This window comes from Aulonocara stuartgranti (assembly GCF_965226115.1).
Source record: "Aulonocara stuartgranti genome assembly, chromosome: 4".
Lineage (NCBI taxonomy): Eukaryota > Metazoa > Chordata > Actinopteri > Cichliformes > Cichlidae > Aulonocara > Aulonocara stuartgranti.
In genome coordinates, this window is record NC_138942.1 from 31,329,324 (window position 1) to 31,347,789 (window position 18,466).

General features: G+C 39.4%; 1 protein-coding gene across 3 annotated transcripts; it reads right to left on the reverse strand.

Moving 5' to 3' along the window:
* Positions 1 to 264: 264 nt before the first annotated feature.
* On the reverse strand, positions 265 to 18,080 carry rab11fip4a (RAB11 family interacting protein 4 (class II) a). 3 transcript variants are annotated; one of them, XM_082530745.1, is made up of 15 exons: positions 17,641 to 18,080; positions 12,067 to 12,154; positions 11,526 to 11,614; positions 8,778 to 8,923; positions 8,507 to 8,668; positions 7,658 to 7,792; positions 6,743 to 6,778; positions 6,389 to 6,497; positions 5,952 to 6,055; positions 5,567 to 5,707; positions 4,798 to 4,879; positions 4,430 to 4,567; positions 4,154 to 4,300; positions 2,219 to 2,362; positions 265 to 2,138 (listed from the first exon to the last, which is right to left on the reverse strand). In XM_082530745.1, exons 1-15 carry the CDS (start codon positions 17,791 to 17,793, stop codon positions 2,022 to 2,024), a joined length of 1,791 nt encoding a protein of 596 aa, XP_082386871.1. In that variant the 5' UTR covers positions 17,794 to 18,080; the 3' UTR covers positions 265 to 2,021. The 3 variants fall into 3 exon arrangements, with proteins under 3 accessions (XP_082386871.1, XP_082386872.1, XP_082386873.1); XM_082530746.1 differs by lacking the exons at positions 11,526 to 11,614; positions 12,067 to 12,154; positions 17,641 to 18,080 and adding an exon at positions 10,717 to 10,912; XM_082530747.1 differs by lacking the exons at positions 11,526 to 11,614; positions 12,067 to 12,154; positions 17,641 to 18,080 and adding an exon at positions 9,310 to 9,415.
* Between the last annotated feature and the right edge of the window lie 386 nt (positions 18,081 to 18,466).

Sequence of the window (18,466 nt, forward strand, 5' to 3'; positions counted from 1 at the left end):
TGACCAGTTCCTGTATGTAAAAATGAGTGCTAAAAAGAAAAAGAATACCCAAAAGGAATCAAATTTCAACGCTGTAACGTGGGGACAAACCCCCAGTTAATAATTCACATGACTTCATTAAATATATTAAAGTGACTGTATGTATGTCCCAACTGAGGTTGGACAGAATTCCTATCATTCTGTGTACAACATGACATCACACCTGCATTAACATATTTGTTACTTTGTACCCAGTAACAAGACAAGAAGACTACGAATAAGCAACCAGGACCAACTTTGTGGTGCTAAGCGAATGGATTTTATTTACACATCTAGTCACCCATTGCTCCATGTGTGGTACAAAAATAAAAGAAATCAATGTGAACATGTGAATTTTGACAGAACAAGAATGTTTACACCCTATTTTAAAATCATTGTTCCAGGTATATAAACTTTGCCTACGAAACAAGTGTGTTACTATATCACGTGCTATGTGCTTTCATAGTTGGGCTACAGTGCAGAACCTGATTTTAAAGGTGCCCCACAGAGTTTTCTTGTAATCTATATTCAATGCAAAGAACATCATTAGTTCACACTGTTAAAATCCTCGAGCTTCACCACATGTGTCACATGTATTCATTTCCTTGCAAAGCTAAATACAATTTCCTGAACCTGAATATTTTCATATTTGGTGAGAAAATTTGGAATAAGCTCAGATCAGAACAGCACGACACGATCTGGACTTGCAGTTTTTATGATGTGCGCACATTTCTACACATTTATTAATAAATGCATGTTACAGTTCTGGATTCATAGATACACATGCTAATTTGGCTAATATACAAGTACATGTAAGCCATCCAGCTCTGCAGTATGATGCTCTTCATCTACTAGATTATTTGTGGAAAACAAATGATTTGGCACATAATTCTGTTCATTGGCACCTTTAAATATCTCTATAGTGAAAAGTCTTCAGAAAGCAAAGGCTTCATGTAGTTAGTGACATTAACATTTGGAACTACTACTGAAAACCGATATAAAAGCATATGGTTCAATGTAAACATTCGGCTGTGTTCAAACAGCTAAATTAAAGGGTTAGAAACGCAATCAAATGATCACAAGAACTGAAAAGTTGAGTGTCACCAGAAAGGCTTACATCAGTGTTCATGTACTGTGTAGCTATCTACAATCTCTACAGAACAACTCGTTTCTGATTTTACTACAGAAACGGTTCACCTTCCCATTTTATTTGCTTCACTTCTTAAATCTGTTTTCCACTTGGTGCCTGTGAGTCAAAGACAGTTGTCCAAATTACATAACATACAGGAAAGATGCTTTTCTTTTATGTACTTTCAAACATACAGTGATAAACATCGGTGGATAAGATTAAAATGGCAAAGTTGCTCTACAGTGATTCCTTATAAAGAGGAGTTTACTTCGGGTGGATGTGGAGACCAGCTGCTGTGGTAATGTACATACATTTGTGTGCAAGTGTCAAACATTCAGAATGTTAGCTGCAATGTAAAGTTGTAATCCTTAACTTTTTAGTGACATCAGATTCTGATTGTACCCAAACCAAACACTGCCCATTTATTGCATTATCAGTAATTTGTGGTAACATCCACACATTAAAATGTGTTACCAGATTCAAAGTGGTCACACATTAAAGGGATTAAATATCCAGGGTTAGTGTCACCTTCCAAGTAAAAGCAATGATACCCAAAGAGTTGATGCTGAAATGCAGGAAAGCTTTAATGTGAACTGTTTGCTGCAGTTCAGCAGGAAAAAATATTTATGTCCACCAACAGAACATTTCCTGCATTTTGTACTGCAGCTTAAGATTTACATCTCACAGGGGGGACCAAACGTGCACAATATCTGTGAAAAAAAACATCACTGAGTGAACAATGCGAATGTGTTTGTCTGTAGCGTAAGCAGCTCCATCAGCTTCAGCCAGGACAGGAATGTCATGGATTACAACTTTACGGACTAAAGGTAACGGTAGATCAGCACAGCTTCACTAATACAAATGTGCATTGTGTTTAATTCTTGATCTCCAGGATGGAAGGATTGTGGTCAAGAATGGCCAAAATGATTTTGTCCATGTACTGCCTCAGACGCAGGTTGATCTCCTCCTGCTCCTTCAAAGCATCCACAAGCTGAGCGAGAAGAGGAATGCATTACAAGCGCAGTTATATCAAGAATAACCATTTCATCCAACCAGCAGTAACAGACCAACCTCATCTCTGGAAGCGTTGTCAATCTCAGCTGCCAGGCACTGGGCCTTGGTTTGACAGGAGAACAGGTTCTTGGCCTCGTACAAGCTCAGACTGAGAATCTGAGCGTTCAGGTCGTCGTTTTGATCGCGCAGCTTGTGGTTCTCCTACAGACACAAAGGACCCGGTCCTGACTCGATGTGTGTGTGAATTTGAGAAAGCAGTGAGCTTGAAAAATCTCACAAATATAACCGAGCCATATCCATTACATGTGATTAGGATTGCCTGCCTTTGACTGTGGGTGTATGTCTCACTCTCCCTCCAAACATCACATACACTTGGGTTTCTCTTCAATTTTTCTGAGTTGAAAGGAAGATTTTTACTTCATGAAAATATTGTTTTAATGATTTAATCAAGTATGAAACCACCGCTGGCCAATGCCAGTTTGGCAAAACTGGGTATTAACAGGGAAATGCAGGGTAGCCCAAATGAATGGTCATTACCAGTGATGGGAATAATGGCGTTAAAAGTAACGGTGTTATTTTTCTCAGTAACTATTTTTCAACACAGACTGTTGAAGCTGTCTTCAGCTTACTGGGAGATATGGGGGGGGGGGGGGGGGGGGGGGAGAACAATCGCACAGGTACTGCTGATTGGCTGAGAAAGAATAGAGCAGTCATGGTTAAACCAATCACATGACCAATTTAAGATGACATAGCAAATCCCAGTTAGTGTGTAGTGTAGTGGATAGTTTTGCTGTGTGTGTCAGAACAATGAGTTGCTGCCATAAAGCCACCAAAGGCAGATAACAGTATAAACGCTGTCTCCAGGTAGAAAACAGGACGAGTGATACACCTGTTGTCAGGCCTGCAGGTATCAGGCCTGTGATGTTCTCCTTTATCTCATGGTGGACAGAAATTATTTTTGCACAAATAGTTTGTGTGGCATCTAGATTGATGTAGAACACCTGATTGTTCTGTAAATAGTTTGAAATGGTTAATTTTTTTTTAGGTAAATAGCTGCATACAACTTTGTGGTTTGCAAAACTTGTGCATAGATTTGTAAAGTTTACAATGTATATTTGCATTTCAAATTATGAAAATGATTCGTTTGTGGTTGCTACAGTAAAAAAATGCAACTTTTTTTCTACTGTTTTTTGTCTGATTTCGGATCAATTGTGCTAATGCAGTATTTCAAAATGAAAAAACAAACAAACTGTAAATTCAGACATGTGAGGTTGTGCTGAAAAGAACGATACCAAACAAGGCGAGGTAAACACTTTTTAAAGCGGTAAAATCAAAAGTAGTCAAAAACAGCCACCCCAGAGGGTTAACCATAACGCAATAGTTACTTTTCCTAGTAATTAGTTACTTTTATAATATTGTAACTAAGTTACTAGTTACTTCTTCAAAAAAGTAACTACAACTAATTACTTTTTCAAAGTAACTTGCCCAACACTGGAGATTACCCTGTGACTGTTGGGAAGAGAAAAACAGACAAGGACACAACAGAGAGCATTTCTGACCTGACAAAGCGCCTTTGGGCTTGCTGTGGACTTTACAACTAAAGACTAATATTTGGCTTCTCTGCAGCTCAACATAAACATAAAAGTTTGAAACCGAAATTGATGTGAGAGCAGTTACGAAATGGAGCGCACGTTACAGGTGGTCAGAATGGGACTTTTACACAGCAAAGTAAAGTTAGCAGGACTGAGCGATCCATCAGTGTATCAACACAGGTTTGGGAGTTCTACTTCAGTATGCTACTTCCCAATACACATTAACGGGGCTCAAGCAGCTCCTTGTTTGGATATATGCATGTTTCAAGAATTTATTTTTTGTGTGGATTAAATAGAAATAAATGAAATGACCCAAATCTGACCATTGTGGAATTAAAAGTAGAAGAGAAAGTCTTTTCTGCAATGAGGAAGAACAAGGATGAGTGTGTTCTGTGTGGACCTGTTTCAGTCTCTTCACTTCATGTTCCATTTCCATCTCCCTGGTTTTGGCGTTGAACTCAGACAGCCCCTTGCCTTTCCCAGGATGTTCCATCTCCAGTTTAAACAACTGCAGATACTCGAGCTCCCGACGGAGATCATCAATCAGCTGCAGACAAAACAGTCGGTCAAACAACTCTAACATGTTCCACATTAACCTTTTCTTATCTTACCTGGTGACTACAGTGGGAAATGAAGTTATTTTCATAGAAATGATTGCCTGGGAGGAGTGTCTCACCTCCTGCATGGACTCTTTTTCCTTCTGAAACTCGTGGCGGTTTTGCCAGAGCTTGTCCATTATCTTCCTGTACAGGTCCATCTCATCTTTCAGCCTCAAACTAGTGTCCTCCAGTTTGTCTGTCACCCTCTGCTTCTCCTGCAAAATACACAAGTCAGGAAACAGTGGCTGAGAAAAAGAAACACTCATGTTTTTATGATATATGTAGGAAAATTCGCAACATTTGAGATATGGAAACCTAGCAGCAACCAAGATGAGTACAGACAAACTAAAAGAAAAAAGCTTGTCAAGGTGAAACTACTCATGAAGTTTATATAAAATAATAAAAGGATTACATCATGATGACACAGGAAGATACTTCAGCATACCTGATCCATTTTTTCAGTCTGAGACTTGAGTCTGCACACATTCAACTTCATCTCTGTATTCTCTTCTTCTAACTGCTGTAACCTTAGGGTGAACAAACGCAAACAGCTTTAGTTTGGTATCACAGGTACCCCAGTGAACTTTAACCTCCTAAGACCTGAACTCTTTCATGGCATGCATTTTCAATTTCTCTTTGCTATTTGGGCTGATTGAGACCTGATGAATATAAAAAGAATTACCTGTTTTGTATTGTTTTTTTACCAGATTTTTGTTTCTGAGAAAAATGAGATCCAAAAATGAGGACATTTGTTTTAAATGTTGATAGAAGTGGCAGTATAATGTCCCTGTAAGCGGATATTAGGCCCTTGTAGAGCACAAGGGCTCTACAAGGGCCTGACAACCCAAAATGTGATGTCCACATATATGGACGCCAGGCCCTAGGAGGTTAAAAGACATGAGTAAGGCTTGGTGTTTTTAAAGTGCCAGAACGCTGACCGTCTTTGATCAGCACAGCAGCTTGTAAATTTGCGCTGCACATTTCCTTATTTCCTGTCTTAATAGCAGGCAACGGCAGGGTAACAAGGCTAACAGCAGTTTCATTTCATGAGACCTACAGCCAATCAGTGTCTGTGGTAGTTTATGGTTACAGAATGCCTGCCTTAACAGCAGATGTGTAGTTGATCTTGTATCAGAGCCAAATCTAGCACCAGCCTGTTTAGGAGTTGGATTATGGGGGAAACTTCCCTTCAGGTAAATTGCTGGTTAGTTTACCTGTTACAGAGCAGCTCTATCTCTGTGTTTCTATCTCTCTCCATCTTGGTGTAAGCCTCCCGGTGTTTCTTCACCTCTTCTTTGAGACTCTCTGCAGACTTTGTCTCTGCATCCTTCACCTGCTCCTCTAGCTCATGAACCCTTGGAAGCAAAAACACAGAGGTCATTCAGACTGGTACAGACTAGTCAGCTAGAACCAAAATGCTGCACAGGTTTATATAAGATCTATGGACTAATTCACATCACATATATCTCATATCTGCACCACTTGTAAAGAATGATCAAACAGGTGCAATTAATGTTATTTGTATGAAAATAAACACCACGCCTTTTTGTACAGGAACCAAACCCAGCCAAAGCACCCACTCAGCTCAAGTATTCTTACCTGTGCACAAGGTGGGTGTTGTCATGCTTGAGTTTAGACTTGAGGTCATTGTTGGCCAGACTGTCACTTTCCAGTTCGGTCACCTTTTTCTCCAGGTAGCTGACCTGAGTGACACATCACACAGGTAAGGCCTAAAGGTTAAAGAGCATCTTCTTCATTTGCATACAGACATTCCCAGTATGCCTCTACACAGCTCGTTGTTAACAGGAGATTAATCGCCCGTTTTAAATTGATCCATCCTCCTACACACTAACACTATTTTCCCCACCTCACAGACTTCAATTTATTTCAGCATTGTTTTTATTTTTCATTAGCTAAAACGAGGCTGCTGCTTCACCAGTTAGACTCTTAGTTTGTGACAGTAGTCCTTGTTCTGCTCTGGAGATGTGCTATGAGCTAGAGGATCAACCAGCAGGTGAAGATTATTATGTGTTTACTTTCTCTGTGATGTCAAGGTCACAGGAGTCGATACTGTCTGTGAACAGATCCTCTGTGCTGCTGCCCTGACTGGACCCAAACACGCTGTGATTGGCCTGGAACAGCTGACTGCAGGGAGAGAGAAAACACCCGAGAAACAGGAGACATCATATTTACACTGCATAAACATGTAAATCCCGTATATGCTTTGCATTAGTGTCTACTACCACCATGTTCTTCAGTGGCTGCATTTTTTATATTGTAACGAGAAAGATGCCAAAACTAAGCAACAGTTTATGATATCTACAGTGCACAGATGATTTAGAGCAGCAAGAATTTAAAAAGGCGCTTTGTAAGAACGTCAGGTCACTCACCGTCCAAATGCCGTGCTGGAAATCTTCCTGTTAGGACTGAAAAAACAGGAGAGGAACCGAGTCACACATACTGACAGTAACACAGGCTTCAACTATCCATTTTAATAATCCAAAAGCCTTTGCTACAACTCTATTTGCTGGTAGTAAAATTAGTGCAATGACACCTCTGCTTTCATTCACACAGTGGTTTCAAACAATGTTCTTCTGTGGTTGCCATACGATACAGTTTTAACCACAGTGTTCTTGTTTCAGCTCTATTGCTGTTCGCACACAAGACAAAAACTCACAACCAGTCATCCCGCCACATTGGGATACAGTTGCTATAGCAACAACTCGAGCTCACCCTTTGATGTGGATGCAGCATCTGATGCCAAGAATGAATAAGAGGGGATTTAGCTGGATGGCTAAGACAGCTAATCCAAGCTTTGTGACATTAGGGCGATGCTGAGGCAGCAAGAGTCATTACCATTACCAATAGCTCCAAAAAAATAGATAACTGTACGAATGTGCTATACTGACTGGTAAATTAAAGCTTGATCTTTTAGGCTAAGCTCTCTCCTCCCTGCCTGCATTAGCACTGATGCTACACCATCAGTCTTACGAACAAGACTGCAGCGTACTTGAAACATCTCTATCTAATCCCAGAGGGTCGAATCCACCGTTTTCTCACTGAAAATGAAGGCCTCATACTCGGAAGTGCTTCCCTGTCTTGAAAGGGTAATCAGGTGTTCCACGGTTAGCATGGTAGCCACGTTGGTCCTCTTGGACCCGGGGCTCAAGGCTGAGTAGTGTGATACCCCAATGATGAACACACACCATTTTTTCTTTTTTAAAAATCTGAAATTCATTCAGTCTTAGGATGAAGACAGTTCCAGGTCACTCCCAGAAATGAACATCAGTGAATGTGTGCTCCACCTGTTGGCCTTGAGGTTTCTCAGTCGAGCCTCCAAGTCATTGAGTAGATTCACTTTCTTGCAGCACTGCGAACAGTAGATGTCCAGCAGCTCACTGTTATACAGCTGCCGCATCTTTTGAGGGGTGTGGCCAGCACTGGAATTATAAAGAATGAATTGATTAATGTCCACATATATAATCAAATATAAATAAGCATGTCTGAAAAAGTGAAAGTCAGCTTCTTGCTGTTATCTATAGATATTTGCAATGTCTGCAGAGCACATTGGCATGCGTCAATGAAATGTCTTCCAGTCTCTACTTCATAGGTGTCAAACTGCGGCCCGCGGGCCAAATTTGGTCCGCAGCTTAATTACATTTGGCCGGTGAAGCCATACCAAAAATACTATCAGAGCTGGCCTACTGGTATTATACAGCTAATATATATATTGTTTAGTATTAAGCTTTGCTTGTTCCATATTCAGTTTTTCAGCAAAACGTGTTTGAGTCCATAAGAAAAGATTCATTCTTAAATCTGGAGGAATAAATATATTTCAATAAATATTAACGTTAGCCCGCGACTTTGTTCCAGTTTTGAACTTTGGCCCACTGTGTATTTGAGTTTGACACCCCTGCTCTACTTTTTCAAGCCATGGTTCAGAAAACTTGCAGTACTGTCTAAAACAATGCACTGCATTCAAATCAAACAGGCCCATTGTTAACAGCCCTGTGCTTTTCTCTTTAGGACAAGCAAACAGCCAAAAAGTCTGATTTGTCTTTTTCTGCATGAAAACTGGGTCTTAAGATATGTTTGTATGTAATTCTGCGTGTGCATACGATTAAGGGAGTGCTTCCTTCTCATCAGACACCAACCTGGAGGGAAGCGAGGATCCAAGATCTGAGAAACCATTTGTTCGTGTTTCTTCTTCAGGGCAAGGGCTGCTGGGAGTAAAATCTACATCCTCCCCTTCACCGTAGTCTTCAAACTGCTCCTCTCTAGAGATGACGGGCGCAGACGCTGAGCCAATCAGGCGGCTAGGGTTGCATTCCAAAACAAAACAATTAAAGGGGAAAAAAACAAACCCACAATCAAAAGAAATTCTAAGTCTTCCTAAAGTCCCAACTCAGACTGGTTATGACTGACCTGCGTTGCCGTGTTGGGTGAAGCGAGTCAGAGCTGTTGCCATTTTCAGTGCTGCTGTCCATGTCGCACTCGCCATCAGCACACGTGCTTTCCTGGTAGGACCGTGTACACATGATAATTGGAGGACCAAGCTTTGCCTCACCATTCTGAACATACAAGAAAAATTATGTGAATTAGGATTAAAAATCGAACTTTACAGGACTTCAGAAATAGAAGTAACAGTCACATTAGACACTTCAACACAAGGCATCGCTTCAACAGGACAAATTGAATTATAAGTTAACTTTACATTTTTTTTTCAATTTCAAAGCAGAAACCCTTGAGTTCAAAATCACATCATCACACAGAGATGTTTACTAAAATCACATGTAAACAGTTATTCAAAGAACAGCTAAAATCATGCATGAGATACAAGTCCGATACAGTGCCTAGTCACTGATTACACTGAACAACGGATCATCAGCATCTTAATATATAGTTCTTAGAAATATACATTTCAAATAAAAAATGCGAAGATTATAATCTTGCTTACAAGGAAACTGTCATGAACCACTGTGTGTAAAAACACAAAAGGTGAAGAGGGGCGATGAAAACAGCTGGGGAACAAAACACAGCTGAGAATAATCAGGTAATAAGAGAGGCAGGAAAACTGAACCTTTCAAAGTAAAGGCAGGAAGTAGCTAAAGGAAGAAAACAGGCCAAAATACACACACAATAAAGTAACAAAAGGGAAAGACAACTAGATATAAGACACGAGGAGCCAAAATAAGCTCAGGGTCACCAGTAACTAAAAATTAAGGCAAAAATGACAAGACTTAAATTACAAAGGAATTAACAGCAACAACACAAACAGAAAACTAAATACTATCAATAAAAACTCAAACTAGAAAGAATCCCACTGCATTTAGACGAATCCAGCAATAAGATCCAGGAATGTCAGCCTACATTTATTAAAAGGCTATTTAGAGAAATCAGTCTTGCCTTCCTGTGCTTATTTTAGCAGATTTAATCAAACAATGAAGTTTTAAGGGTTAAACCACAGTTTAAATAGAAATTTAAAAATGTTTCTGCTTGTAATCTACTGTTGTTTCAATACCCCATCACATACTAACTGTATGAGACGTACAAACTCAAAGAATTTCAGATGTTTAAGTTTGATCTCAAGATATTTAAGATGACTTTAATTGTCCAAACATTGGATATTACTAACAATATCCAATGTTTGGACCTTTGTGATTAGCATTAAGGTTAGCTTTAGGTGTGAGCCAAACATTTTCCCCAGAAATCACTAAAGCAAAGAGGGGAGTTTAAATCAGCGACACAAAGCGACGGCTTTAAGAGAGAAACAGCAGTACAGCTGGTATTCTGACCTGCTCTCATGATTTGAACAGAATATGATGAAGTTGTATTTGAGGTAGTGTCTTGGGCTGATTTATCATGTGGGAGTTAGCGTGCCCCAGATAGTATATTATTAATAAATCATGCTGCTGTCTGGCTTAACCCCACTGTAGTACCATGACAAGGTCACACCCAAGCGCTCTTTCACACACACAAAGTCAAGTTTCTCATCATTACCAGTAAAAGCAGTGGCTCCATACTCTGTTCTTACTTAGGATTCTGCTGGATTGTGGATGTTCACATATAAAGACACAAGACAGACATAATATGGCATCTGAGGGACTGCTACCCACCTTTCACTCATTAATTAAACACATCTTTGTCTGTGATGAAGGGGTGTGGGAGCATATGTATATATATTTATATATATATACACACAAAATAACATAATATATCCCAATTCATCCACACACAGAAACGCCACATAAAATGAAAAACAACTTTAAGCTTTGTGCCAGTCTGTGTGCTTTTCCTTTATTGGACTAATCTTCTCTTTCAAAAAGTTAGAAATCAGTTAGTCTGACACATTCGTGCAACTTACCAAATAAGTGTGGACACCATCTCACTCATCTCCAATACAAAGTCACAAATCACACTAATGAGTGTGTACGTGTGAATGCATCTGCTGTGGTGGAGCTAAAAACAAAAATCTACTGTATTCCCAATGCCTGAAGGCTCAGTGTCCTCAGAGCTTAGACACAAATAAATACGACTGCAGCTCCAGCAGTAATGTAGAAAGCACAGCGAAGCTTTAGCTGGGACAAAACCACACCTCGGCTCTCTCGCTCTCTCTCGCTCTTGTCTCGCTCATCCTCTTGTTGCTAAGCAACGATCCAGTTAGGCTAATCTCTATGAGGGACATAATCAGCCACGCACAGCAACATACATTTCACACAGTAAATTTATGATACAAAAATAATTGAGATATATTTAAGGTAGTACACATGCTAGGAACCAGCAGCATCTTCAGAGCTGTATGGAAGCCCAGCAGTACAGGTTTATATAAAAAAAATTGTTTCTGAAAAGTCAGTCACTATATCATATTTTTGACACTTAAACTCTGGTGTTTAGGTAAGAAATCAGTGCCTCGTGATTTTCATTTATTATGAATATAAATCTAAACCTTGAGAAACACTGTTCTAAATGAACAGTTATCGATGATCTTAGCTTCACTGCTGAATTATTGCTGTTTCACTCCATGTAAACAATGTCCACTTTCACTCTGACATCTGAGTTTACAAAAACTTTAAAAAGTGTCTTTAAAATAATTTGCAGAATTAACGGAGACGTTTCAGGGTGTGTTTTCACATCATGCCACAGAATTATGTGCACCATTGAAGATCCAATCACCTGGTATATATAGCCATTGTCTGTGACAGATGGCTGGCTGGAGGCATGGCTGCGAGGACCCACGGTCATCTTCATTATTTCTTCACAACCTAGGAGGACAAGTGTGGGGAGGAAAGTAAATAATAAGAGGGGAAATAACATAAGCAGATGTTTCCTCTGTAATAAAACCAGTAAGAATATTTGTTGTAATTTGAGCTACGTGAATAAAGTGGTATCATCTTCAATGTTTACATGTTTCATTTTATAATATCCAAACTCTTTTTGTCATTTTCAAGGTAAAATGGGCCATGTAGCATTAGAAGAAGAGTATGGAGCAGATTGTTTCCATTCTGACAGTTACATGAAAGTGCTGACAACACTATGATGTCTGTATAAACAACACAAGTGTGAGGTCAGCAGATGTTTGTCTTAGCTTAGCAAGAAAACTAAATAGTAGAAAACAGTTTACCGAGCTTTAACTAAATGTGACAAGGTTACAAAGTTACAAAGCTCACACATCTTCTCATGACAGAGAGCAGGACAATCAAAGTCCATGTCTCACCTTTGATAGCAAACACTCCGTGGCAAAAGTCTTTGAAGTTGATTTTCCCATGAGCGTTAGGATCCAGGTACCTTGTCAACTTCTTCACCTGCAAGACACAAAAGTAAAGTCAGCCTTTTCTAAAGGAAACCCGCTTTAATAAAAACACAGAAGGTAACTCGTACCCTTGTTAACTGACATCAGCAAAAATCTTAAAGGTGTGCATAGAAAAATATTAGACGATTCACACAAGTACATCAACCACGTTTTACTGTTAGAGGCGTCTGAAGAGACACCAGGGTCCAGGTTCACAAAGACTGCCTGTAACTACGGATTACATAAACCAAACAGCCGACTTCACAAAGAACTCCAGATTTATCCTACTTTTCTGGAAAAAGTGGCAGACTGAATAAAAAGTATCGAGTCCCTGTTTTCCCCTCCAGAAGATGCCAGCCACGGTAAAGTAGGAAACATCCTATTGCATAAAATTAATAATAAACTGCACAGCTATTACTGATGTCCTTAGATTAGGGCTGTTTTTTTTTTTTTTTTATCTTCATACATCAAAATGGAACTTAAAACACTTTTTTTCTATTTATTTGTATCTACATTACTGAAAAAAATAAAAAATATAAAAATTTTATGAAAATAATTGAAAATCTATGTTGTAAAGGAAAAATTTCCTGGAAAAAAGAAATTATCTGGGATGTTTATCCTCATATGCAACAATGAGTACTCTGACAGTACTACTACTACTACCCTGATATAGACTGTCAGATGTCAGAGTGGCCCCTTGGAGGCTCAAACGGAGTGAGACAACTCTGACAACTAAAATCTAAAATGTGACAAATTTGTAGTTTTATTTGTAAAAGTAAAGAAGCTTTTAGGATCGCTGTTCTGTTGACACAAAGATGAAATAAGTCAAAAGAGGATTATAGCTCCGGGTCTGGAAAGTGGTGGAACTACTCTGTGACACAGGCTTTGATCTTGCTCTCAGCTTTCTCAGTGAGGATAAAAAAGATGAAAATAACCAGTTAAGAGCTGAGGGTATACTGTGGGACAAGTTGTGTTATGTCAGCATCTATAGAAGCACAAACGGACACGTCCTGGAGTTCAGTGTCACGTTATCACAGAGGATTAAATGTAAACGTCAGCAGCTGTCTATCTGGTTTGACTTCAAAAACCTGAAGACTCTTTAATGTCACACGAGCAGAAACCAGACACTACAAACCTCTTACAGCATTAGAATTCACGAGAGGCTCTCTTGGGTCCTCATTTTCAACTTTAATCCAAAAGACAAAAAAGGTCCATCCAATGCCAACAAAACTCAATGCATGTATATAATAAAACCATGACAACAGTATTTTGTACAAAACCAGAAAGTAGCGCCACTGTGGATCTGACACTCACAGGACGGTTAGACAGGAGAGAGCTTCAGGAACAAATACTCAAAACAGAAATACAGACTGCAGCCAACAGAGCACACTAGAAATGCAGCCCACTAACTTACTTTGGCATCTTTAAATTACGGTTAAAACTCTTTTTTTTTCTTTTTTTTTAAATTAGGTGTTTTTTCTATGTAGCATCAGAAAAATGTGAGGAAAGTTAGATCGAGACCACAAACCTGACACAATTATCAATAATTTAATTTTACCTCAGGGTAACGAGACTGCTGCAAGCTCAAACTAATAACAAGAACAAAGGAAGACAACGAGAGGCTACTGGGGAACCAAGTCCACACAAATATAGCACCTCATTGTACTTATACAGGTACCTCGATCTGTCACTAGGTACAGAGGGGCGCTGCTACTAGGGGCGCTTTTAGCTTCGCTTCCTGTACCTTACAAAGATAAGTTTTCATTCGTGTACCTTCATACAGTACTACAGGGTACATTAAAATAGTGCAAACGTGCAAAATATAAAAAAGTAAGAGAGATGAAAATGGAAATATACAGCTCAGAGTGCTGAAACATTTCATATCATGTTTTTACAAAGACTATAAAATGTAGTATTGTATTCAATGGCTAAAGAAAAGTACAAGAAGCTAATAAACTAAAAGGATTCATATTACGTTTATGGATGCTGCTTTTAATTTCCCCAAATAAAAGCTCTGAGTGGAGTGCTCTTTGCCAGCCAGCTCTCATATCTCAGATTTTGTGTTTCACAAACATTTAACAACACAGTACATCAGCGGTAGACCTTTCCAATTGGTCTGAAAATAGTTTTTACCATACAGTGAGAAGATAATTCTGCCAAAGGGGAAAACAACAATGATTCAGTGTCAGGCTTTCAATCAGGAAACGTATTAGACCCAGCGACTGCGACAAGAGGGATTCTGTGCTAATAAATGTCGCACTTGTTTCACATAGTGGTGTCCATCTACTTAACATGAAATGTGCAACGTTTCAGAGAACAGTGAGAGGAGGGAAGAAAGTAACGTCTAAATATAGAATAGAGAGCTCACCAGATCCCAGTTGGCCGTGTCCACATTAAAGTGATGAATAGTTTAGTCTGCCATGTTGAGTGGACATAGATGAAAAGATATCAGGTGTTTTCGTATGTATAAAAAGAAATCAACAGCAATGAAGTATTGGTGGCCTATGTATTAAAATGAGCATGTTTTTCACATATTGCATTGAAAAGAATAAACCAATCGTTTTGGGTCATGCTGAATAAAACATGAAGTTCATTTTGTAAATTCTGATCATTCTAATTGTCAAAAAGAGGATAACTGGAGTATATTCAATTACATATCATTAACCAAAGCATGCATAATCTTACTAAGAGCGATCTCTCACTCATCACGTCTATTTTTCAAAGACCAAAGTGGCGATGACAGAAATGCTCATCTCTGTGCTGTTAGTGTCTCTGGGTGTTACTATAGGTACATTCTCCTTTATATTATCTATGGTCAGAAGCAGATCAATGAAAAAGCTACATTAGTGTTGCATGCACATACACTCACCAGCCACTTAGATACAGCTGTTCAAACTGAACATCAATGCAAATAATCTGATCAGATCGAACGGCAGCAGTTCAATGTGTTTAGACATGTGATAAAGACAGCCTGCTTAAGTCCTAATCGAGTACCACAATGGGAAAGCAATGTGATTTAAGTGATTCCAAACATACAGGGTTGTTTGTGCCAGATGGCCTGAGTCCTGCCAGCTAAGAACAGGAAAGTCTGGATACGGTTCACACAGACTCACCAAAACTGGACAGCAGAAGATCATAAGAATATTGCCTGGTCGAATCGTGACGTTCAGATTGTAGGCTCATAATTTTGTATAAACAACATGAAAGCATGGATCCATCCTGCACTGCCTTCAGGTTGGTATTGGTAGTTTAATAGTGTGGGAATATTTTCTTATGAGACTTTTGGCCCTTTAGTAGCAACTGAGCATAAATCCTACATTGTACCTGAGAGTTGTTGCTGATCATGTGCATTACTTTATGAGCAGCAGAATGCAACACAAGTCACAAATTTCAAACTGGTTTCTTGAACATGACAGGGAGTTTATTGCACTTAAATGGCCTACACCGTCACCAGATATCAGTCCAATAGAGCGTGGGATGGGGTGGAATAGGGGATCTGTAGCAACTGTGTGATATTATCATGTTAACATGGAGTTTCCTGCACCTTGATAATTCTATGCCATGCAGGATTACGGGAGTTCTGAAGGCAAAATGACATCCAACCCAGTAGTAACGAGGTATAGCTAATAAAGAGGCATGCAGGTGTATGGTCGAAATGAGCACAATAGGATTTGTTTATTTTAGATGATAAAATATAAAAATGTACATCTTTAGCAGTAAATTTCTACACAAAACATACAGAAATATGTCTTCAAAAATATGATGAAATAATACAGGATGTGTGTATAACCCACGATCCACAGACGCTGCTGGAACAAACAGAAATGCAGAGCTGCTGGTGTTCTCCTGAGTTGTTTTGAGCAGCTGAGCAGATCATTTAATTACTTAATAATCAACCAATCCACTTGCGGAGATCTAGTGAAGCTCCCGTTCCCATGGAGACAAAGCACAGAGATGAGTGGAAGTGCACGAGGGGAGGAGCGACATGAGGAAGTAGCTTCATTTTAGCATGGCTGAGCTATTTTTAGTGATGTGTCCTGGGTTTTCAGCCGCTGTTGCACTTTAAAGCAAACTCCACAGTCACAAGCAGACATCACTCCACCTTTTCAAATATGTAAACTCAATCAGCAAAGGACTGGAAACACTTGCAGACTAAGCCCGCTTAAAGTCATCAGTTATTATTTATATAGCTTTCTTATTTATGTAAACCTGAACAACAACAAGCATATTTCTAAATAAATTGAAGATCTACTCTGTGTGTGTGTGTATATATATATATAGTTAGGTCCCTGGTTCGGGACTATAGCCCTGCTTGGGGTTATTATCATGGCACACAAAAATCATCATCCAATATGGAAAATTATATAATTCTGCTACAGAAAATATTAAATACTCTTTGATAAAATACTACATCACTTCACATATTTGGGGCTGTAATAAAATGTTACATAGCATCACATTTTTCATTAGCTGCTCCCTGACAGCTCAACGGGTCAGAAGCATGACAAAGATATGGTGCATCTCCAGGATCAACTCTGACCACTGAAGCAAGGCTCATCGATGGTTAATCACGGTAACTATGTGTGGAAATCTACGTGTGGCTCGGCCTTCTGGCATAATCCCCTTAAACACGCTCGTCCCAGGTGTGGACAAACTGTTTAGCTGCAGTGAAGGTTTCAGGGCGACATTTATCACAGTGTTTTAGGAACAACACAAACACGCTGATATCTGATCTTGCACACAGAATGTAAAGCCATTTCACTTTGTATGTTTCTTATCAAGGTTTAAATGACAAATGAAATTCTTCACTCCAGTCTAAACATTCAGACTGGAGAACAAAGCACTGCTCAGGATCCTGCATTTGCCCACTTTCTTCTATTAGTACAGTCAGTATCTAGGATAATATTACAATATTGTACAATACTATGTTTTTAAAATAGCCAAACATGTTTCTTATCCTGACAAAATCAGAGCACCTGTATTAAACAATGTATTTTATGATGCTGCAAAAATCAGATTTCAGAATCGTTTTCCCCCGCACTGACTTTATACAGCCACTGAGACTGATGTATTAGTTAACCCCTATTGGGGAGGGGGGATTACAGAAGACCTTCATCATTGATAAAAGTGTAGCTATAAGCAGTAAAGCTGCATTATTAGGCTTTCTAATTTTACAGAGGCTGTAATGCCCCCATTGTCGTCAGTCTTCAGCTTTCCTAATGTTGTGAGGCTGGAACAGTTTAAGTGAATGGGAAACGCAAGACAAAGCATGTCAGCCACCACCGAGGATGTCAAGTCTCCTGTAGCCTGTCCTATGTCATACCGCAGCAAATAAGCTGCTGGCACCTCTAACACACCTGTGACTGTTAATAAGCAGGACAGGTTGTCTGTTGTTAAAAGCTCCACGTATTACAGATTCACCATATTGGAAACATTATACGAATATGAATGCAGATGTGCTATTTGTCCTTTGTTACCCAGTCCCTTCCAGCCTCTCACCTCGTCTCCTTGACCGAATTGAAGACCGAGGTCCATCAAGTGCTCCACCCGGATGAAGCCGTCAGCATCCTCGTCACAGACGTCGAAAACCTCCTTGAGCCTCCTCAAAAACTGTAGGAGCTGTTCTTGTTCGGGAAAGGCACGTCCTTCCATTATACAGGCTTCGCGCTGCACACACACACAGCTTATATTCTGGTTTTCCTCAATCAAACGGACTGCAAGACACCGACTCCGACGGTCGCCATCACCATCCCAGCCTTCAGCTCCGCCGGACCGACTGGTACCGCTACTGTTATACAAGCAGCACGGCACGCTCAAGAGGCGCGAGGAGTGTCGGAAATACGCGACGACTTACGAGTTCGTCACGAGGCATTACGTCACAGGCCAGTTGCTAATTCATAATCCAGGTGTGCTGTCACTTTCCTCCCGCTTTTGACGACAATGTATAAAATGTATGGAAGCCCAGTTTGGCCAATAATAAAAGAACTATATGACACACAAGATTGAAATACTCAATCATACCATGTAAGACTATTTAGCCTACCACATGAAAACTAAGCAATAAGAATATTTAATTAACATTGGGAAACAAAAAAGTCGACTTAATTTAAACAAAATTAGTATAAATAGTACAAATTAACATAAATGTTAGCTACTATAACTGAACTCTGAACTAACCACGTCGTAAAAAGAATTTTTAGTATATGACTGACTTCCAGAAAACTGAATAAGAAAACTTAAGAATTAATGTATTATTTGGAAACGGTAATATTTCAAGCGGACAAATACTGCTCAAAAAATTAAAGGAACACATAAATCACCGGTT